Here is a 23571-nt window from a genome sequence, read left to right as displayed (position 1 = left end):
TGAACTGCCTTTCTCATACCTGAGTTTAAAGTTTTCCTTTCCATATTGGTGTATTTTGGATTTCCGTACCTCCACACTTGGCGTTCATTGATGCAGGAATATATGATAGTCATGGAGGGGAACTTTGCATGCAGTTCAATCAGTTCTTTTTTCATTGCAGAGGAAAGTTCCAGGGGGTATACAAGTCCCAAGTCGTTGCCGGCATGAATCACCAAAATATCAGGTGGACTCTGTGTGGAAATCTCTGAATAAAAACAAGGAAGGACGTCATTCCAGCGCATCCCTCCTTTTCCATACCAGTGAACATTTGCATCAAGTCCAAACTTTTCTCCAAACATCTGGCATGCTACCCATTCTCCTCGCTTTATGTAACTTGATCCAATGATCCATATCTGAGGTACTTTCTTGGGTATCCCTCTGCTGTGTCTTCCTCTGGTTTCGTCTCTGTGTGGTTTTGAATGTTCTCCCACGATCTTGAGGTCTTAACATGACAGTGGAAGAGGCACCTCTTGATGTTCTTGCTTTCACTGCTAATTCTCTGTCATTTCTATTTGTGGTTCTTCTGTTTTCTGGGCGACAGATATCTGATATACACCTCTATGATGTCACATTATAGACCAGCTAATCTATAATGTGATAATTTGTAATGGAAGTGCATAAAATAATTTAGAATCTCAGAGAGAAAGTGTGGGGCGAGACCATTTAATGTTTTAAAAACAAATAAAAGAATTTTTAAATTAACTCTAAAGTTAACAGGCAGCCAGTATAGCGAGGATAAAACGGGAATAATATACTTCTCAGAGTACCTGGGTCGTTGACTCAGTGCTCTCAGTTTGGACTTTTGTCACTGTAGCTGATGCTGAAATGTTTGCGTGGGTTGCCATGACCACACCAGAACCCAGCGTCTGAGATCGTTATATTGTTTTCTAATTGTTTTCCTTTATTTACTATTCATGTTTGTGTACAGTGTAAACGATAATCTATGAGTCCCTTGATACATTTTTCTTACAAAGAATGTTTCTGTTAAAGTGACTGTGGAGCAGTCACCTCTTCTGTGAGTTGCGGGAACCAGAAGTTTTAGGGTTCTTCAACTTTTCTACTGCTGGTTTACAAGGCGGACGCATAAAAAAAAAATAAAAAAAAAGATTAATGATAATATAAAGTACATTAAATAAAAATAAATGATGCTGGTTAATTTGTTAACTAAGGAGCCCCGCAAGGCACACTGGAAAAAAAATGAAGATGAACTTTGGCGAGATCTCCCGACATCTTGCCAAAGTTCATCCTTATTTTATTTTTTTTCTCCACTGTCCTTTGCGGGGCTCTGTAGTTGACACTTGTAGTGATGGGAATTCCGGCTCTTTTTAGTGAACCGGCTCTTTCGGCTCGGCTCACTAAAAAGAGCCGGCTCTTTCGGCTCCCAACCGGCTCTTCAGGTTGTTTTGTTGCTTTACTTAATTTATTATTAACAATAATATAAAACTATGCACAAAAGGAATTACTAATGTAAAAAAACGTGGTTTTATTTATATATGTTTATATATAAGTACATGCAGTGGCCCATAGAGACAAAGCACGTATATACTCCAAAAAGCGCGTACAAATTCCAAAGCACATACTGTCACGGGTTGCCGGGGCAAGCCGTGTGAGAATATATTAGGACCCAAAATGCGGCAGCTCTGGTGCAAGTGAGTTTATTTAACAAAGTAAATACAAACAGAGATGGCGAGGGTGAGCTTAAAACTAAGAAAACTTAAACAACTAAGGAAAACAAACCTGAAATCTGAGATAAGATACCGAGATGCAGGGAGACGAAGAGAACATAGGGAAAAACCACAAAGGATGACGGGGGGGAGAAACGCAGACGAACCAGCAACGAGGACAAGGTAACACACACTATAAATACACACACCAGGAATCAAGGGATGGGAAACAGGAGGGGAACACACCTGGAAAACATCACAGCTGACGAGGCAGGGGAAACGTAACTAGAACAGACTGACATAAGACAGAGACCTTCAAAGTAAAACAGGAAACACATACATAGAGACCTACTACACTAAGGGGATACACAAGCAGGGAAGACACCAAACAGAGGGAACACAACTAAACCCTAGGAAACCCAAAACAATAGTCATAATACAAAAACTATCAAAAGTAAAAGTACACAACCAAAAACACTGGGTCACCGACCCAGGACCATGACACGTACAAATTCCAAAACACATTTCTAGCGTTAACTGAACTTCCAAAACAGTGCTACCTAGATCACTTAAATTACACAATTGAAAGCATATGTGTATTGTTTGTGTATTTATACACAAGCACTCATATATATTCAAATAATTTTAAAAAAATGTTCATTTACCTGTTACTACCACACACCAAATCCAATCGTTGGTACTTCCTTGCTTGTGTAGCCACTAGGTAACAAAAGCTCAACACTGCGCCTAGCATTCTGGAGCACTTCTGTTGTGTTTTGTACGTGTTTTGTAGTTTTTATGTGTTTTGTAGTTTTTACGTGTTTTGAAGTTTGTATGTGCTTTGGGGCTTGTACGTGCTTCTGAGTTTTTACGTGTTTTGGAGTTTTTACGAGTTTTGGAGTTTGTGCGTGCTTTGAGGCAATGGCTGTTGTTATTTTCTGTTCAGTGATGTTCCTTGTTACATGTTCATTGCTGGATTTATGCGAAAACAACTAATATTGCATATCCATAATTATTATAATGGATATAACTAAATAATACTTACACTATAATGTTAATTAGAAGTGTAATGCAAAAAAATTGATTTTTATGCCTATTTTGAATTTTACTTTAATACAAATACAAATACAAATACTTTCCCCCCTCAACAAATACAAATACAGATACAAATACCAGCTGCTTTGCACATCTCTAATATATATATATATATGAATGTATATATATATATATTAGGGGTGCAACAATACTCCGATACACTTCGATACAGTGCTTTCTGTTCGGTACGCATATGTATCGAACAATACAAAATTTGTAATTTATTTTATCAACTTTTCTTCTGACGATGTCTGTGTTGAGAGCTCAGTGGATCTGCGTTCGACTATTCTGCCTAGGCTGCACTGTCGAGCGCAGATCCACTGAGCGCAGCGCAAGAAGAAATTAAGCTTGTTGCAACATGGCAACTGCCTCAACGATAGCCGAAATTGAATCTCCCCCACCCTCATTCAGATCTGGCGTTTGGAACTATCTTGGTTTTCATGTGAAGTATGACCCTGATGGTAAGCACGTCATGGACAAAAGTAAAACAGTTTTTTTATTTTTATTTTGTTGTTTCAGCAACATTACATTTAAAAACTGTACTTTTGAGTTAAAATATGTATTTATAATTTTAATAAATGACAAATTAAAAAGGCATGAACATTTTTTTGTATCGAAAAAATATCGAACCGTGACACCAAAGTATCAAATCGAACCGTGAATTTTGTGTATCGTTGCACCCCTAATATATATATTAGTGCTGTCAATAAATTAAAAAATTAACGAATTAATCTCACAATTCTTTGGTAATTAATCGCAATTACTTGATCAATAGCCTGGTTGCACTTACTTTTTTTTCCACCTTATATTTATGCTTGTAACTGAAATTTATGCATTATAATGAAGTAAATGCAGAATAAACACAAAGAATGTGTTTTGGAGTTTGTACATGCTTTGTCTCTAGGGGCCACCATAAATATACTTTTGTTTATTCACTCCACATAAAATGTAATAAATAAATTTTAAAATACAAAAATTATTTCAATTTTCAGCTTTCTCCTTTTAAACCAATTTAAAGTGAAACAACACAAAACACTGCAAACCACAACACAATAAAATATAAATTAAAATATGCAAAACAAAAAGAAGATGCACAATCTCTGTCATATACGCCTGGGATGTTTTTTTGGGAGAGTGTTTTCCTGCTTGGAATTGCATAAATAGGATTCTCTACATGAATAAACTTTCTGAATCCTTTATCGTCTGCAACTGAAAATAGTTGTGGATGATTACTATACCTTTCTAATGTGATGTTGTTTCTTGTTGTTGTCCCTGGCTCGCTTTTCTCTCTCTTTTACTCCCGCTCTGTTCCTGTGCTACTGCGAGTGTAACTACCGCCCCTCCCCCCTCTGCTCAGCGCAAGTACAAGGCTCACGTGCGGAGTGAAGCGAAAAAAAAAGTGCGGGCTCCCAATGAGGAGCCGGCTGGCGTCGTTCACTTCAATGAGTCGGCTCTAAGAGCCGTTTCGTTCACGACCAACACATCACTAGATATTTGTGCACTTTGTTAAAAGAAATAAGTGTCTGAGAAGGATGTCATATCTACTATTGATATTATTTTACTTTCTTCTAGACCTCCATGTTTGTGCGAGGAATAAAAGGGAATTGTGGGCATCAGTACGAAGCGTGGATTTTTTTGACCAGAGTAGATACAGTCACTGTTTATTTTCCCTTGTATGGTTCCTGTTTTATTTTGAACCTTTAGTCCGTATGCATTATGTATAGTTTTACTTCCACTGTTCCACTAGTTGGATTAATTCCAGCTGTGTTCTCACCTGTTTCCAATCCTTATTATCTAGTCTACTTAAGCCGTCAGTTTCTGTCAGTCGTCGACAACTTCTTGTGTGTTTTTCCCGTCATTCAGTCATTTATGATCAGTTCAGTCAATAAACCCCATGCACTTTCTCAGCAGTCTGGCATTTGAGTCCTCTCTTTCCATTCACCACACACCAGAACGTGACAATGGTCCCTTCTCTGTGTACCAGTTACAAAAAGACAAATATTTTGCAGACATCACTTCTTTTTTTGTTTATTTTAGTAAACTACACAACTTTAAAAACATTGACTTTAATGTACCCGTTAAAGGCAGTGAAGTAGTGATATTGTTGGGCAACCCTTTCCTGTGTGAACACTATTTGAACCCTGGCATGTTTCTATTGGTGGTCTCCATTTCTCTTACTCTCAAGTCAAACCTATTAAACCCTGAGTCCTGCACTGTGATACATAAATCTTCAACACTTTTGAAAAGTGCGTTTGAAGTGCCATTATACAGTAAACTGATATTGGTTTATGTTGTAGAGGGCAGAGACAAACGAGACCCCCACGATCATTTATCAAATAAAAAAAAATTTGTGGCACTTTGGATTTTAATGAAATGTATACTTTATACATTATGGCACCTACACAGATATGCACAGATGAGAAATAAATTAACGGAAAAACCAAAGTAAAGCACTTTAGGTGTTGAGTCATTTACATGGTGCCTGAAAAGTTTCACTGAGCAGTGGCAATGATTTTAATGTGAAGTGATGGATCCCTATTTCTCCTAGAAAAAGAAAAAAAAAAAAAAAAAAGGTGGTAAAGAGTGTTTTTTTCCTTAGGTGCTGATTTAACAGAAATATGATAATATAAATAATAGAAAGTAACAGAAATACTCTGTACAGTACTTGTACAGTAGCTGAAAGTGTGGGTGATGTTCAGGAGGAGAAGTGCAATGAATGTAGTGGATGTTTTTGTAAAAAGGTTTGTATGTGAATAAGACCAGTGACGTGGTGATTGACTTCAGAAGAACAAGGGCATGTATGCACAAAGTGAAGAAAGCTAAGATCTTTTAACATGTGCACAAAAATTTTCTCTTGCTCAGCTACGGCGAGTCTAGTTTGCATTGCTGGTCTGCTGGAGGAAGCAGCATCAGAGCTGGTGATGCTCTGACAGACTGAATAAAGGAAGGCTGGCTCTGTAAACACCTGCAAACTTGAAGCTGTAATGGAGAGGTCACTGAACACACTGTTATCCATCATGGATAATCCTGACTACCCTGTGCACCACTTACAGGACGAACACCAGAGGACCTGCTCTAACACACTGGTAATCTTTCATACTGTTAAATCTTTATAAAACAATACATCTGTTTGACAGATCTAGCAGAGATGCTGATGATTTAATTAAAGATGAAAAAATTTAGACTGTTTGTAACTCTTAGTGTTCGTTTGACTTTGGGACCTGAAGTGGATTCAGTTTTGGACCCAGAGTACTCCGCGAAGCTCCTCACTACAGCAGCCGCAATGCTCTGACAATCCATCAAGCAGTGCGGCTTACCAAAGTTGTACTAAAACATTTTTTAAACAGATTTCTGCACGCCCAAATCGATTTGAGGTCAGTAAGCACAACCAGAATTCGTACATAAGGCACACTCTCGATTTTTGAGAAAATGAAAGGATTTTAAGTGTGCCTTATAGTGTGGAAAATACGTTATACAGAAGAAAAGAATATATCGCGATATATATCGTTACCGCACATGCTTCAAATTATATCGCGATATGAATTTTAGGCCATATCGCCCAGCCCTAGTGCATGCCATGTTAAATTAAAAGGAGGCAATCATCTCTCTGTTATTGTTAATTTGCTTCAGGTTAAGTAATTGACCCAAATATGGAGACAGTCCCCTCAACTTTGGCCAATCATACTTGACCTGAAGAACTACACTTAGAAGCTCAGACTTCTGGTGAACTCCTAAGTGTAGTTTCCAATCCCAGAGTCAAAGGCGTGCACCCTCCAAAAATGATCACTTTTTAACTCCTGTGGTCACAATTAGAGAATCGGCTTCAACTATTAAAAAAAAAAACAACAACAACAAAAACCCTTTTTATTCAAACACAACTGCAGCTGTTATACCTTGCACAATAACCGAACAAAAGCATGTCACTGTGATCAGAGATTCCTGCACCAACTCATTCAGTCCTGTTAAATGTCACCATAAAAAGTTACAGCACAATGTGTGAAAGATAGCATGGTGTAACAACACTGATTCAATATCTGGCTGGGTTTTGTCTCTTTTAAACACCCCAACTCCCTACCAAAGACCTATTTTACTTGTCACTGTGTTCACAAACCATTATGAGGTCTTTTCCACTGGTTTCAGTGGGATGGGGAGGAGCACGGGGGATGCAGTTTCACCAGTTGGGCTCTCTGCTAAATAGCCACTGGCCCATCTCTATATCTAACAGTATGTGTTGTACTTCTAAGCCATTAGCGCAAAATATTACACCATATCTCTGGAGTAATTACGCTGTAAGTTGTGAGCTGTAATCTGAAGCAATAGTAAATCTTGCTCCATCCTTTCATGAGCACAGCCGCCTTGATGATCACTCTCTACAAGGCTGAAACACGTTAATGCTTTTCTGCTATTCCTTGTTGATAAATGAAGCACAGCAGGCAAACCTACTGTGTCAATAACAGTGGAGCATTAGAGATGCTTAAACATGAACAGCAGGCAAATTAACCCTTTAAATTCAGCCGATTGTTTTAAAACAGCGCTTTCTTGCCAGGCAGATTATTTGGAAGGATGTGTAGTTTTTGATGTTTACAAGACAGGGTTAGGGTTAGTAACAGTTATGTTACTGTAAAGTCTCTGGCGACTGGAGGAGTGCATAAATATACCTCACCTGCAATAATTCAGTCATATCCCCTTAAACAAGGGGCAGAGCTGACAGATTGAGCTCCACTAAGTCATTATGGTAATACTGCTTCAGTGATGTGATTTACTAGGCAGAGATGTAATAAAAGCTTAAGGCTATAATGGAGCCTGTCATATCAACAGCTTGTCAACATAATTTCCTCTTCCACCTGCAATTAGATCCCAGTGCATTCACGGATTTTAATTTCCATGTAAGCCATTCAGCTGTCTGATAGTCACTGAGCAGGTTAGAGGTTTCGATGTCATCCTCAAGGACACTAAAACAGCTTTTCAGGGACGTGTGGCTTTTCCACCTCAACAATACATATTGTCCCCGAGACCCTTGTAGTTACAGCATTAGACGACGTTAAAAGACCAAAAGTTTTGTGCTAAACTACAGATGGGTCGGCATAAACTTTTGTCCTTTAGAGTCCTCTTCCTCTTTTTTTTGTTCTCCTCAGTTTTACCCCTGGCTGGGTTCAACTGAATAAAGAAATCAAACTCTAGAGTTGTTAAAGTAATTGCCAAGCTGGCACATCCCCAGTTCCTCTGCAAAGACACGGCAGGCACTTCAGAATGTTAATGGCCACCCTGATCCAGCGAGGGCAATGCAGACTTGGCATTCGCACAGCGAGCAGGGGTAAAGCAAGTTTGCATGTCTGTCTGTGTGTGTGTGCAAGAAAGGGAGAGAGCTTGTGCCCACATTAACGATTTGTCCATGAGACACAGATTTCTTGTTTTTCGGTGACCTTCTCCCTCTCCCCACTTCTATCCTCTCACCATTTGGGCTTCTTTGAAATTCAGAAGCTTTTAACACTGAAGAGTCAAAGGGAATCTTGTTAGTGCACCAACAGTGTTTTAAAAACAGGTTGTGCTGATCCCGTTGTGTCATAGGGGTATTTTTATCCTTGTGGCGTGATGTCATTTTCTTTAACAAAAGCTATGCTGACGTCAATGTGAGAAGAAAAAAACTTTCAGGTCTGCACAATCAACAAGTAAGAGCCCCGCTCTTCACTTCTGCTGTGATGGATTTGGAAATTACACACTGACAAGAAGCAGTTTACTAAATTTTCAGGATACCACCTGCCACTTCGTTTTGCTCATTCATTAATCGATTGAAAAAAAAATGTTCTGTCTCTTGGAAACAGATTTAAAGATCTGCAGGTAAAAGGAATGGAAAGATTTAGCACCTAACCCATAACAAGCTGAGTGTGCTTCTAAGGCTAGTCTGTTCACAAAGAAAGCACAAATTTTGAATACCTCAAGGTGGATTTGAGAGCATGTGTACGCCTCATTCAGCCTCCCTGATAAGTGGCTGCTTGCGCTCATGACATTAAAGGACACTTTGTGCAGAGGCCTCTCTACTCCGAGTCTTAGCTTGTTTTTGTTTTTTCCATCTTGCTCACCATTTTTTGTCGTGTTAAACAGGATTACCTGATTTACCTTTTGACCTTCACGTGTTGATGTTGCAAAAAAGCAGAAAAAAGTCTCAATATTGAACACTGCTACATGCAAACCATCGCATGCATCCTTCTGGTGGAAAACTGCCTGCAAGGAGACATGAACAGCCACACCAAAATACAAGAAAGCACAAAGCTAGTGCGCCTTATCCATGACTCAGGCTCCCTGACAGAGTAATATATTCTTCTTTATAAAAAAGAAAAGAAAGGAAAGGAAGGGGAAATAGCAAAATTCTTATTCAGAGGTAGATTCAGCTGGTCTGGATGGTTATTCCTGCTAATTACAAATATCATCTAAAAATAACCCAGCGAGGAAGCGGCAAAAACATGTTTCCCTGCTGTGTGCTTAATGTGAGGAGCTAGGATTCCTGCCAGCAAGCCGCTGCAGTGAGGAATAAACAGCGCTGGTGTTTGCACTGCCAATTATTGGAACTTTTAAAATCTCCTCATCTGAGGAGGTGGCAGAAGGTCGTGGATTAAGGAGACCACAGACCACAGAGCCGGGGCAACCCCAATGGCTTTAATAAATTTTCACCATTACTGATTGAATCAACAGGAAAAACTTGGGTTTCTTGAGGTTGTAAGGGGGGAACGCATCACAGCTGTAAGGCCAATGCCATGCCAAATCTGGCACTATCTCAGCCTGTAGTCTTACAGTCTACACTGTGTATTTCTTTAGTTGGCTTCCAGTCATGTTAAATGAGGACTCTCTGAAGGCTGGAATAAATAATTGTAAAATTCTAATTTACATTAAATAATTACAAACTTCCGAGATAACATTTGTGCAAATCTGTGCAAAAAGCTTTGTTCATTTAAGGGTTTCATTTCTCTACTTACATGAGATACTGGACGTTGAGAAATTACCCTTTTCAATTAATGAACTCTTTACCAGACTGTTTTTATTTCTCCCTCTCATCCTGTTTCTTACATTTACTGATGCTCTGTCACATCTTGCATCAGCTTTTCTTCTCTTTACAGTCAAAGTTTGCACAAAGTAATCCACTGCTGAAACACCAGAGCGAACTCATAAGAGGGGACAGTGTTGAGCTTACAAATACGCCTTGATCTCAACGCTCTTACAGTTTTGCAAAACTCACTTTTTGCTGAAAGCTGTATAGGACAAATTATACCACTGCACCAGATGTCTCCAACAAATATGACACTGCAGCTCTTAGCAGAACTAGTGAAGACGAGATCTCTGAACTGGTTTCCTAGCCAAGAAATAGTCTGACATGCTATGTTAAACCACACAGAAAGAGATTGCTAGGTCAGAGGCAGGGAGCAGCTGGACCCTAGCCACCCTCACCTGCTTAACTGGAACAGGTGCAGGGAAAGACCACGTGGGTCCACATCATCCTGAGAGCTGGAACAGACGGAGTAGGCCAGGGATTATTACAGGAGAAGAAACAGTCTTTACAGGTGCAGGCATGGGGGCACAATAGTCTTTAGCAGTCCAAGACAGAGTAACAGTCCCTCAAAGTTGCCCGCACATTGGTACAAGACTTAATTTAAGACAAAGCAGGCTCTGGGCAGCTAAACAGAGTCTTTGGAGGGACTGGTTCAGGAACAGAGTCAATCATTAATGCGGCCAGTTTAACACAATCAGCTGGTTCAGAACACATATGACCCAGCTCACCCAGAACAAATGCACTTAGCAATGTCCAACCAGGATATTCACACATATCTTTGTCACTGGGAGCAACAAGACCATCGGTGCCAGCAACAACTGGACCAGAAGCAAATCAAACTGCTCAAGCAGAGTCTCCGAAAATATTCTTTCTTTAGGAATATGTCCAGCATGCCTCCACAAACCATCAACATTTTCCAGTTACAGGTTTCTCTGTTTTTTGCTCTCTCACACAAATAACAGCTGTGCCTCCTTTTAGGACATCTGAACTCCGCCGTGTGCATAATTCCCCAAGGCATACCTTCACTTCTCACATGCTCTCGCTACCATCAACTAAACTCTCTCCTTCAGTACAGCTCTTCCAAGCTGAAATGAGGTTCTGGCAACATCTCCTCGCCATCCCAAATGGCATCATCTTCTATGAGGTTCAGCCATGTTTGCTTCCAAAGAAACCTTTGTTTGTTTCTGAAATCTACACAGTAGTTATCGTTACCTTACCGAGCCAGGCAGCCGCCTCTCCATCTTCTACTTTGAGACAAACTCACACTTAAGCCTTTCTGAGCCATCGTGCCATTGTCTAGAGCCTCAAAAATCCCAGCATGCTTCACCACCAGAGCTTTTGTTCACAGTCAAGCTACGTCACTACCTGACTGAGGTTCCCCTCATTCCTCTATCAAGGTCTTTTGCCATCTGGAATTTCTTCTGATCTCCTCTTCAGCCATTCCTTGCCAACGCATCCACTCCACTCAGTGAAATCCCTGAATACTCAATCGAGGTCACAGGTCACTTATCATTGCAAGCAAACAAGTTATATTTTTGCAACACGTACACTTATTACTGGAGGGGAAGCCTTTGGGGATCTTCACGGCCCGGGTGCCGCCGTCAGTCATCTCTGAGGCCTTCCTCAAACCGGAGCCTCAATTCATGTTCAAGCCATATGCCACTACCTACTAGAAATGCTGTCAAACCTAAAATGAGGATGTGGTCCCAGCTAGTGAATTGGTAAACGTTGGAGACGCTGACAGTTGGTGTAATATGGCAAAAAAATATTACTGGACCTGTACAGTGATGCAGATTAATCCGAAGAAGCCAGTACCTTCATATCTTAGCTTGTATTAGGCCATTGTAGTCAGCATTGCAAATATTGGAGCTTGTTGTATAACTGGGGGTGAAAGTGAAGTGAAGCAACATAAATTATTTAAATTGTTCACATCCTAATCTGTCCAAGACTTGAGTTTCCAGAAAATTAAATATATCTCTCACAATACACGACATTACCAAGCACTGAGCTCGCTTGTTTTTGTCTTTATTGGTTTACTTCAAGTCTCTGGATCTTGTATGTTTAATTAATTGTATTTGCTTGTTATGCTTGGTTCCCTATCTGAGTGCCATTTTGTTGTACGTTAAACTTGTAAAACAGAGATACCAAAAATCATTCTCACCCACAGCCATCAGGCTTTTCGTTTCTCATACAAGAGTTATAATAGAGGTATTCTTATTACTCTGCACTACTGTCAATTTGGACTTTGCCCTAATATAAATATACTCAATGAAATATATATTTGCATGTATATGGAGGGCCAATATTATATAAAACGACTAATAACTGCACTCACTGGACGTTTTATTAGGTACACCCTCCTAGTCCTGGGTTGGACTCATCTTCAGAACGCTTTCATTCTTTGTGCCAGACTTAACAGGCAGACATTCCTCAGAGATTTAGCACTTAAATACATGACAGCATCATACAGTTGCTCCTTGCCAGCTGCACATCTATGATGTCAATCTTCCCGTTTCACCACGTCCCGAATGTCCCGGTGACTGTGGAGGCCATTTGAGTACACTGAACTCATTGTCATGTCAAGAAACCTGAGATGACTTTGTGAGCTTTGTTATCCTGCTAGAAGCCAAAATCAGAAGATGGGTATAGTGTGGTCATAAAGGGACGGACATGGTCAGCAACAATACTCATATAGAATGGATCCATGCTTTCATGTTGTTTACATCAAACTGTTTTTTCCAATAGTCTGTCGTCCGAGTCATTTTCACCCAGACATCAGCCGTTCACTGGACATTTTCTCTTTTTCTGACCCTCATCTGTAAAAGCCCAGCAGTTTCTGAAATACTCCAAAGATGCCATGTTCAAAATCACTTAAATCACATTTCTGCCACATTCTGATGCTCAGTTTGAACTTACTGGCTCATTATATATTTGCATTTACAAGTGTAACTAATAAAGTGACCAGTGAATATATTTGCATATACATTGACCCCCCAGTATTTAAACAGTACAATTGATAACTGGAAGGTGTTAGCAGCTCGTCAGTTTAATCTTAATAGTTGGTCTAACCCACAATATACTTTTTAAATTCTCTACAAATGCACAAATCACGAAGAGCTGGTGACTCACAACCAACTTTAATCCCAAGGAATTCAAATTTTCTTCATGGAGTTAATTTGGATACAGAAACATCTGTTTCGTGTGACAGGAAAAAGGGAAAAAGGAAAGCGTGCCATTTACAAATATGATTCACAATACAAGGCCTGTGATATATACAAGGTGACAGTGGGGAGGGAGGGGGGTCAGTTCATCAGTAGTTTTATATATGTAGCACCTCTGTTGCACAAACAGTAACAAAAACAAACAAAAGAAAACACGTAGTTATCAGTAGAAACGCATGTAATATGCTGGCATAAACCTGCCAAAATTAAAAGTATTAATATTTGAGATCGGCCAAGTTCGTGAATGCAGTTCGGCAAATGAACACAGAAAAGATACAGTACAGTAATAGAAAAACAGATAACATTTTACCATATTAATTTGTATATATACATACACAGTTTAAACCAAGAAGGGTAGAATATTTCCTGATTTTAGGGTTCCTACATAACGTGCTTTTTTTTCAAACCTTCCTTCTTTAAAACTGACTGAACTCTTCTGCCTAGTTGGTGTGCCGAAAGGCGATAGTGTGACAGTAAACAGATCTCACTCTGTATAGTAGACGAACCTTTAACGGGAGCAAATGCAAAGATAACAATAAGCAGGTGTATCGGGTATGCTCTTAACGTGAAGACTTGGATGTTGAAACATCATTTATTTCCCACATGTAGGAACCCTGAGAACGTTTTGGTGTAAAAAGAGGAGCCGCCAAATGACGTCAATACATAAAGTTCACATCTGTTAACTACTGTGACACATCTTCACAAAATTTTAATGCATCCTGCAGACAAGTCTACTAGTGTTTGCATTCAACATGTTTGTTCTATTACAAATAATTCTTTCAATATTTGACTAAGACATTTAAATACTGAGTTCCCGCTACAATACACTTCTTTTTTTGTGTGTTTTGTGTTTTAAACCCCATTTCTCCATTTACCTCTTGTGATCCAACAAGAAAACACCCTCGTGAAAAGATCCTGCAGATGGATAGTGTGATACTTTTGTTCCACCACACAGTTTCAAAGCCATGAGTGGCTGGATTGAAAAATAGATATCTTGTTGCTGGTTATTTGATTTTTTTTTCATTATTTTTTTTTTAAAAAGAAGTGAGAGTTTAAAGTCCATCGGGGGCCGCAAAGCTGAGAGGCCCTCGTAATAATTAGCTTCCCGTAGAAAGAAAATGGGAGTGTGCTGTTATTGATTTAATGCAACGAGGTATGGAGGTTGATGCCACCCAGAGACTTATCCCATTATGGAGGAAAATAAAGCACAGCAGCTGACTGAGAACAAAAAGGAAATCTGTATTTAATAAGAAAACAAAAAAAGAAAAGACAACATGTTAATGTTAAAAAAAGCCTTGTCCTCTTTAGCTGCTGCTTCAGAGCAGGCTAAAGCACCACTGCAGACACATTAACTCAAAAATAGAAAAGTAACATGCATTAAAAGAGTGCTCGTATGTCCGTGTCTTTTCCTGCTCCTACTCTGAGCTCTCAGAGCCAGTGGAGGATATAAGTTGTCCATTAATACAGCACTCAGTAAAATCCAACACCATTAGCTTACTTCCTATTGGCTCAGCCTCCACCGGCTGAGTAATAATATAGTGGAGTTTTAATACAAGGGTTCGGGGCCATCTTCCTGAGGAAAATGAGAATGGAGGAGTGTCTTCATATAGGAGACGTAGCCGCTGCTGGGCGTGTAGCTGTCGGACATGTAGCTGTCGGACATGTGCTGAGCCGGAAGGGAAGGCAGGGACGGGGCAGACAGCAGGGGATTAGAGTTTAAGGTGGACTGAAAAGGGACAGACTCTGAACTCAAGAGGGGATCCGATATGAGAGGTGACCCTGTTAAAGGATCGGTGAGGGCAACGCCGATGTCCATTGGGGTCTCAGCGTCCATTTGAATACCGCTAGCTGGGGCAGGAGCATCCTGCTGGATCATTGGGGGCTGGGACAGAGGTTGTGAGGTTAGCTGTGTACCAATACTGTGATTTTCTGGTGCTGGCTTTGTTACTGGAGCTTTAGTTTGAGGGCAAGGGGTTGCGTTGGTTGTTTCCATGGGGATATTGGCAGGGGCGGGGCCTGGAGGGGGCAAAGTCGCGGTCAGGCGGCGCCGTTTGGCTGCTCGGGCTTCGTCCACTGAGGGAACCTCTTCCTGTGTTCCAGGTAACGCCTGAGAACAGACCGGTACAGACTTAGACGGGGAACACAGAAATCACTTTTCAAGTACTAGTTGTTTCATCTACAGCTAATTTAGTTTTATTTTAAAGTTTGAGTAAAACACTCACCAGTCGAGCTCTGACCCTTTTGGGTAATTCCTGGTTCAGCTGAAAGATCTCCGAGTGCTTGACCATCAACTGACTCTGGTCCTGAAACTCAACCTGGACAGATAACACCCACAATGGATTAACCAACCCACCCTTTCAATATTTGTACCTATAAGTGCAGAGGACACACAGGCAGATTTTTAAAAAAATGAATAAAATATAACAAATTATTAGAGGCTAAACCAGGAGGTAAAAAAAGGACAAATCACTGATAAAGCACACTGAAAATTCAAAACTTGCACCCAGACAGTCACCGGTTGGATCTCAGGCATAACAAATGGTTCCATCAACAACCATGTGCTTCAGTCAAAATGTCCTTGACCATGACTCTGACCCCTAAAGCTGCTCACTGACTGGATAAGAGCTTCAGTTAACCACTTTAAATGTAAATGTAGATTTTTAAAAAATTATATATATTTATATGGCGCGAAGGGGAGGCACAGCAAGGTCAGGGTTGTGGCACCGACTCTGTGATCAAGTGGAGGCGTGATTTTAGCTAATCACAGCTGTACTCTCATCTCTGAGAGGGCTCTCGGTGCTGCAGCCAGCGGGTTAACATGGAGACGTGAAAAGAGCGTGGAAAGATACAAAACTGAATGATTCTGTCAAGAGGGATTTGGAAAAGTGGCGATAAATGATGTGATGTCTGTGGTGGTGTATTAACAGATGTTATAACCCTGTAAACATGTGTCTGATGCAAACATCTGCAGTAAATATAAACCACCCTAGATCAGCCATTTAAGAGTTCCTTAAACTCCGAAAGTGAAGTGACTGGATGCATTCCCCATAAACACTGTTTATTTGCAAGTCACTCAGATGAGCTCTCATGGATGCACTCCCAAAATCAGCATCATGGCTCGAATCAAACAACCTCACTTTCCCATGTGTTTGTGTCCAAGTACATTTCAGGATGCGCTCGCTCTTGTCCCAACAATCCTCTTCGATCCCACATTTTCCACTTTGTAAGCGCTCTGCAGTTTTGCCCTATAAATTTCCCTTAAAGTAGCAGTAATTTGAGATCTCTCCACTTTTATTTTTTAATGCCCGAGTCAAAACGCTCCACCATAATCTAGAAGGGCCGCCTGGCTTCTTGCACACTGAATCTCCAAGAATCGAGAGCCAAAGCAGAGGGTGGGGCAAAGCAATTACACAGAACATCCCAAAGTTCACATGTTCACTCACTTTTGAGTCATGCTGCAGAAGAGCATCAGATAAAATATGGAAAATGATGCCCATGCTCACAGTCCTCACCTAACAGTCGATTTCTATTTTTTTTGCGCTGCAGCCAAGCTTTAAAGCTTTATTTAGAGATGATTTTCACGGTCTGGTTTGACTTGGAAAGGTTTATACATTTACACATACATTTATTTACACACACACACACACACACACACACACACACACACACACACGTTTTCATATCTTAGTGAGGGCATCTCATTGACATAATGCTTTCCCCAAGCCATGTACCCTAACCATAAAAAAAATTTGCAGGTGTTTGAACAGCAGCATCTCAGAAATCCGACTTATTTTCTTGTGCACTCAGTTATTAAGAAACAACATCACAAGTTTATCTATGAATGATGCAAACTACAGCCACACACGCTCCAAACTCTAGCAGATGTGAGGGCTCGTGTTGTGCTTCTCTTACCTGGTAGAGTTTGTGGATATGTGGTTTGACAAAGGAAGCGTTGAGGATTTTGCCTTCGTGTGTGCCGACCACAACAAGCTCTCCCACTTTAGGAGGGCCACTGCGCAGACAGTCATGACTCTGAAGAAGCGGGAAGGATGAGCGAAAGAAAAAAAAAAAAGTGCTCAAAACATCTTCGTGTTACATTTTACAAACAAGAATTTAGTTAATAAAGTCTGAGGCTAACATTTTCATCTGGTTGCTGTTATTAAATGTGGGTTGACTTTTTCATTTCTCTGCAATTCAAACAGCTTGTTCTGGTAGGTTACACACAATTGATTTTAAAGTTAAATTTGATCAAGTTTCTCAGCAGATTTCACATTATTAAAAGTCATGTTTGTTCATAACTTACAGCACTGACTCATTAAAGGTTATGCGAGTTTACATTCAGTCATTACGTTTTCATTTGTTCAGATTCTCAAGTTACAAAAGCATGTAACAGTTGCTAGGATATTTCTTTCAGCTATTTAAAAAGGAGATTATTTTTAACCCGTGTCGATTGCACGCATGTAGGTGTCTGCCTTGACTCCGAGAGAACTCACCATTATGTTTTCCGGGTACAAGTTGTCACAGTATGAGCCGTCGTCGAAGTTGACCTCGTAGAACGTCTGTCTGGCCATGCCAATGACGGTGCAGTGGTAATACCAGGAGTTGGCGTTGCGACCTATCACCCTTTGCCCAAGGGTTGGCTCTTGTGGGCCTTTGGGTGTTGGTCGAGGCTTAAGAAAAGAAAGAAAAAAGGGGGGGTTTAATTGGAAATATGTGGCTTCATTCAGCAGGAACACACTGCGTGTTCTGTCATTATTCCAAAAAGTGACAATTAAAACTTCAGTTTTGTCCTGGTTAAGCTGTAAAAAGTTTTCTGCCATCCAAGATCTTATATCCAAGATACAGTTAAAAAGGGCATCCATTGGTCTGGTGTCATCAGGAGACACGGAGATGTACAGCTGTGTGTCATCAGCGTAACTGTGGAAGTTCACTCCATGCCTCGTGACACACGAGGAGAAAAAGTCTTTATGACTTTTTCTCCTCGTGTGTCACTTTAAACCACTTAGGGTCAGATTTATGAAACGGAAACGGGGTATAATGATGTGCAACACCCAAACAGCGCTCACACCTGGGGTTAGTTTCACAATCATTACACTGTTTTCTAAACATTTTTCAATTTCAATACCAAGCACAAAAAATAAGACATGCTATTTTTTTTTAGCATTAAATATCGATGCAATAAAGGGCAGCAAACGTCTCCATATATATTTTGCCCTTTGAACAAAGAATTTTCAGAAATAAAAATGCCAACAGTGCTTTAGAAATACAGACAGTGCATTTAAAACCCACTGTGCCACATGGTGCAACATGCTAGTCAGTGTGGCCCTTACACTCATTAACCCTCAAAAGCCAATAATATCATATTTGATACGTGTGCTTTGAACGTTTTTGAGACTTCTACACGTCATCAGTGTGATTTCTTTTTACCCCCCAAAACAAAAAAAATTCCACGACACATTTTTTAAGCAAAAAACAAAGCCCAACACTCGTTATATTCAGTTTATAGAAAAACACAAAAAGATATACTGGTTTTTTTTTTTCCTTTTTAAATCAAACAGCTATTCCTGAAGAATGATTAACAGAAAAATATTTCAATATATGACTTTTGACCGTAATTTTACAAAACCTTTTTTAAAATCTGCAGCTTTAATAACTGACCAATTTTCCTGGTTTTGCACTTACCTTTGGAGTGACCTTTTTATGCTTATGGCAGGTGACAGACACCACGTAGGGCCAATCAGCAGGTGTCATGACTACTCCGGCGATTTGGGCACAGGTGACGTGGAAGGACGTTGCACAGTTCTCATACGTGCACTGGATGCAGGCGCCGCGGTTCTGACTAGCAACCTTTCCATGGCAGAACACACACTTCTGCAACAAAAGCAAATAAAAAGCTTCTGTTACGTCTCCATTCCCCTATAACTTCCTCCGCTTATTTATATATAAGCCTCCTTTGATGCTGACAAAGGAAAGAGTTGTCCAAAAGTTTGAACTGAAGTAAAGTAAACTAAATGTGAACTCTTAACATTTCACCCTCACAATTCCAACAAGGTTAAAACAATTAAAACAATTCATCTGCAACAACTACTCCAGTCCTCCAGAACAACCTGGCACGCCATGAAATTGCAGTAATTGTAGGACCTCTCATGAAATAAAGATGGTGGAGAAACCAGCAATGAAACCATGAACTCTCTTCTGTCTGATCTTTGATTCTGTTTGGTGTTCTTACAGGTTTTCACTCATTAAGAGAATGGCTGTTTTCAGTCTTCCCGTTATCACGCTTTTGGGCTGAGTGTCTGTACAGTGGTGACAATTGTGTCTTAAAACTGAACTGTCACTCTGACACTCAGTTCATTTATGCCAATTCATTTTTTCCTCCCTCCATCCCTTTTGGCATCTTCCATAACTTGTTTAGCCTCATTGCTCTTCTCTCCTTCCAGATCTCTTAATTCTGGTCTGAAATTCCCAGCAGTCTGCAAACTCTTTGCCTTTTCTGTGACAATTTAATATAACACATGATCCCTGCAAACCCACAACCATTATTTTAATTAAAGTCTTACAACTCTCAGTGCTGACTGCTCTTATGCGTGCATCGTTCAAACAGCAGAGAAGAAATCCCTAGTTTAAAGGGGGAAAAAATCTTTTTTTTCCTGTTTCTCCTCCTTTATGTGCAGCTGTAATGTGGTGCCAATCAATAAAAAAGTAAATTTAAAAAGTCAAACTTCAGTTTTTACTGGTGCAAGGCAGCTACTTTGCCAGCTGGTGAGGTTTTCCCCAGGCAGGTAGGCACCAGAGCAGAGGACAGGATGAAACTCAGCAGCTCAAGAAACATTAGCTGCTTGATTTATTTATATGTAAAGTGCATTGCAGATTAATATTGAGAAGATTAATTTTAAAGAAAAACCATCTTTGAGCTGACTTTGGGATCAAATTATATGAACTCATTGTTAACTGTATTTATTTATTTCTGATGTGGTCATAGCAAAATTATCTTTGCACACAGTGTTTTAGAACAAATTGGTGCTTGCAAATTATAATTATACAACAAGGTGCTGGAAACAATCCTTGCAGATTTTGGTCCCTGCTGAAATGACAGCATCACACAGTTGCTGCAGATCTGTCAGCTGCACATCCATGATGTGAATCTGCTGTCACATTCAAAAAATGCTCACCTAGAGTGAGATCTGTGACTGTGGAGGACATTTGAGTACAGTGGTCACCGTCATGTTCAAGAAACCAGTTTGAGATGATCTCAGCTTTGCCACATAGTATTTTATTCTGCTGGAAGCAGCCATCAGAAGATGGGTACACTGTGGTGATAAAGGGGCAATACTCAGGCAGACTGTGGGGTTTAAACTGCTCAGCTGGGACTAAGGGGCCCACACGAACATTACAACACTACCACCAGCCTGATCCATTGATACAAGGGAGGACGGACCCATGCTTTCATCTTTGCACCAAATTCTGACCCTGCCATCTGAATGTTGGCAGCACAAATCAAGACTCACCAGATCAGAATCAGAATCAGAATCAGAAAGGGGTTTATTGCCAAATGTTGAGCAGGTTTACAACATTAGGAAATTGCTGCGGTGCTTCAGTGCAAACATAGTGTCATAAATAGCACTTAAATAGACATGGAAAAAAATAAAAGTAGGGATAGGAATTAAAAGTGCTACGTGGAAAGATATGTGCATGAGATATACATGAGATATATACATGAGAATAAGAATTAAGAGTGCTACGTTGAAAGATATATACATGAGTGCAGGTGGTGATCAGTGCCAAACATGGAATGATGCAGTGACACAGCGTAGGGTCATGTGTTAGTGGCGGGTACAGTCATATGGTTATTGTTCATGTGTCCAACAGCAGAGGGGAAGAAACTGTTCTTATGGCGAGAGGTTCTGGTGCGAATGGACCGGAGCCTCCTGCCTGAGGGGAGCAGGTCAAACAGACTGTGTCCAGGGTGAGAAGGGTCAGCTGAGATCCGAGCTGCACGCCGCAATGTCCTGGAGGTGTACAGGTCCTGCAAAGATGGGAGTCTGCAACCAATCACCTTCTCAGCAGAGCGCACAACACGCTGCAGTCTCTGTTTGTCCCTGATAGTGGCTCCAGCGTACCACACGGTGATGGAGGAGGTGAGGATGGACTCGATGATTGCAGTGTAGAACTGCATCATCGTCCGTGTTGGCAGGTTGAATTTCTTCAGCTGCCTCAGGAAGTACATCCTCTGCTGGGCTTTCTTGATGACGGAGGTGATGGTGGGCTCCCACTTCAGGTCCTGGGTGATGGTGGTACCCAGGAAGCGGAATGAGTCCACAGAGGTGATGGGGGTGTCAGTCAGGATGATGGGGGGGAGTGGGGCTGTGTGCTTCCTGAAGTCCACAATAATCTCCACTGTCTTCTGGGCATTCAGCACCAGGTTGTTGTGGCTGCACCAGGACACCAGACGTTCTACCTCCCTCCTGTAGGCAGACTCGTCCCCTTCCGAGATGAGTCCAATAACGGTGGTGTCATCTGCAAACTTGATTAGCTTGACAGACTGGTGGGTGGAGGTGCAGCAGTTGGTGTACAGGGAGAAGAGCAGAGGAGAAAGAACACAGCCCTGAGGGGAGCCGGTGCTGATGGTCCGGGAGTCCGAGACATTCTTTCCCAGCCTCACATGCTGCTTCCTGTCCGTCAGGAAGTCAGTGATCCACCGGCAGATGGGATCAGGCACATTCATCTGGGAAAGCTTGTCTCGGAGATGGTCTGGAAGGATGGTGTTGAAGGCAGAGCTGAAGTCCACAAACAGGATCCTGGCGTAGGTTCCTGGGGAGTCCAGATGCTGCAGGATGAAGTGTAGGGCCATGTTGATGGCGTCGTCTACAGACCTGTTGGCTCTATATGCAAACTGCAGGGGGTCCAGGAGGGGGGCCGTGAGGGTCCTGAGATGGGAGAGAACTAGGCGCTCAAAAGACTTCATGACCACAGATGTCAGAGCCACGGGTCTGTAGTCATTTAGTCCAGTGATCCTAGGTTTCTTGGGGACAGGGATTATGGTGGAGGACTTGAAGCAGGCAGGCACATGACATGCCTGCAGTGAGGAGTTGAAAATGCCAGAAAACACTGGGGCCAGCTCGTTTGCACAGTGTCTGAGGGTGGCAGGAGACACACCGTCTGGGCCGGGCGCTTTCCGAGCATTCAGGTTTCTTAAACTGCTTCCTCACATCTGCTTCATGAATATGAAGAGTTGTGGTGGGAGGAGGTGGTGTGAAATCCTCTTTTGTGTGGGGTGAGGAGGGGGGTGTTGTAGGTGAACGGTTTGAAGGTGGTGATGGCTCTATGTAGGGGGGAGAGGTGGGGGAATTAGTGTCCAAAGTGTCTCTATTGTTGGGGCCGTTGGAGGTGTGAAGGCTGCCTGATGGCTCGTCAAAACGGCAGTCGAAGTCGTTAAGGGTGTTGGCTAAGAGCAAGTCATCAGTGGAGTGGGGGGTTTTAGGCTTGTAGTTTGTGATATTCCTAAAACCTTTCCACACAGAGGCCGAGTCATTCTCTGAGATCTGCTGCTGCATCTTCTCAGAGTGCTGATGTTTAGCAATGTCCACCTCTTTAGTGAACCTGTACTTGGCCTCTCTGTAGCAGTCCCTGTCTCCGCTTCTGAACGCAACATTTTTCAGATCTTCTGTCCAGTGACCTACTGCAAAGTGTAGTCTCTGTTTCCCATTCTTAGCCAACAGGAGTGGCGACCAATGCAACTGCTGCCATTCTTCCCCCAACCCCTTGCATCAATAAGGCATTGTCACAAAGAATTGCAAAGAATTTTTTCAGGCCATATTTTTGCAAACCTTTGTGATAGTTGTGTGTGAAAAAAATCCCAGCCTGGTTGCCGATGCCTGTTTTAAAGTTTTGCAGGTCATTAAAGACACTTATACATTTTATTTAAGTGACTTGCAGCTCTAAGCTTGAAACGGTTTTCTCACAAGAGCAAAAATCGCAGTTCCTCTACACACAATATGCAAAAGATGCATCAGCTGAGGAATTGAACAGTGTTACCTGAGAAATTCCAAAATAACGAAGACAAAAGTAATGAGTTTTAAATCTCTCCATCACTGGAAACTCAGTGTTCAAAGATGGGAGGGAAAACACTGATTGCTGATCACAGTGCAATATAAACTGGTTCCTAGCATGCGTATTCACATTTGATCAGCGCAGTCATCCAAATCATTAGACCGCAGAGCTTCTCTGCTCACAGTCTTTTAAGAAGAGACTGAGGAAACGTACTTAGACAGCACTCAGATGCAAATGTCACCCAGCTTGTCCTTTGATAGATTATTCAGAGAGACGGGGAGGGAAAGAGGTGACATTATTTGCAGATTTGTGATAATGCACCAGCAAGCACTGCTACTTACTGTGAAGTAGGATTGGGTGAATGGAGAAGGGGAGCTACCCACGAGATCGATGCAGTTCGTTTGGCACAGCGAGAAATGACAGCTGATTATTCAGCCATGCCCCTCAGCACATCTGTTTT

The 23571-nt window shown here is 41.3% G+C and overlaps 1 protein-coding gene across 1 annotated transcript in view; it reads right to left on the bottom strand.

Annotated features, from left to right (window-relative positions):
- Positions 1-12958: 12958 nt before the first annotated feature.
- Positions 12959-23571, bottom strand: part of kdm4b (lysine (K)-specific demethylase 4B) — a 43118-nt gene continuing 32505 nt past the window's right edge. The window contains exons 18-22 of the mRNA XM_080883629.1: positions 18744-18932; positions 17555-17731; positions 16974-17093; positions 15284-15376; positions 12959-15168 (exon numbers count right to left, since the gene is read on the bottom strand). Coding sequence (XP_080739755.1) covers positions 14608-15168; positions 15284-15376; positions 16974-17093; positions 17555-17731; positions 18744-18932 — 1140 coding nt within the window. The 3' untranslated portion in view covers positions 12959-14607. The remainder of the gene's footprint in view (positions 15169-15283; positions 15377-16973; positions 17094-17554; positions 17732-18743; positions 18933-23571) is intronic.

This window comes from Rhamphochromis sp. 'chilingali', assembly GCF_963969265.1.
Source record: "Rhamphochromis sp. 'chilingali' genome assembly, chromosome: 5".
NCBI classification, from domain to species: Eukaryota; Metazoa; Chordata; class Actinopteri; order Cichliformes; family Cichlidae; genus Rhamphochromis; species Rhamphochromis sp. 'chilingali'.
Note: the sequence above shows the minus strand (reverse complement) of the source record. Positions and strands in the feature narration are given on the sequence as shown.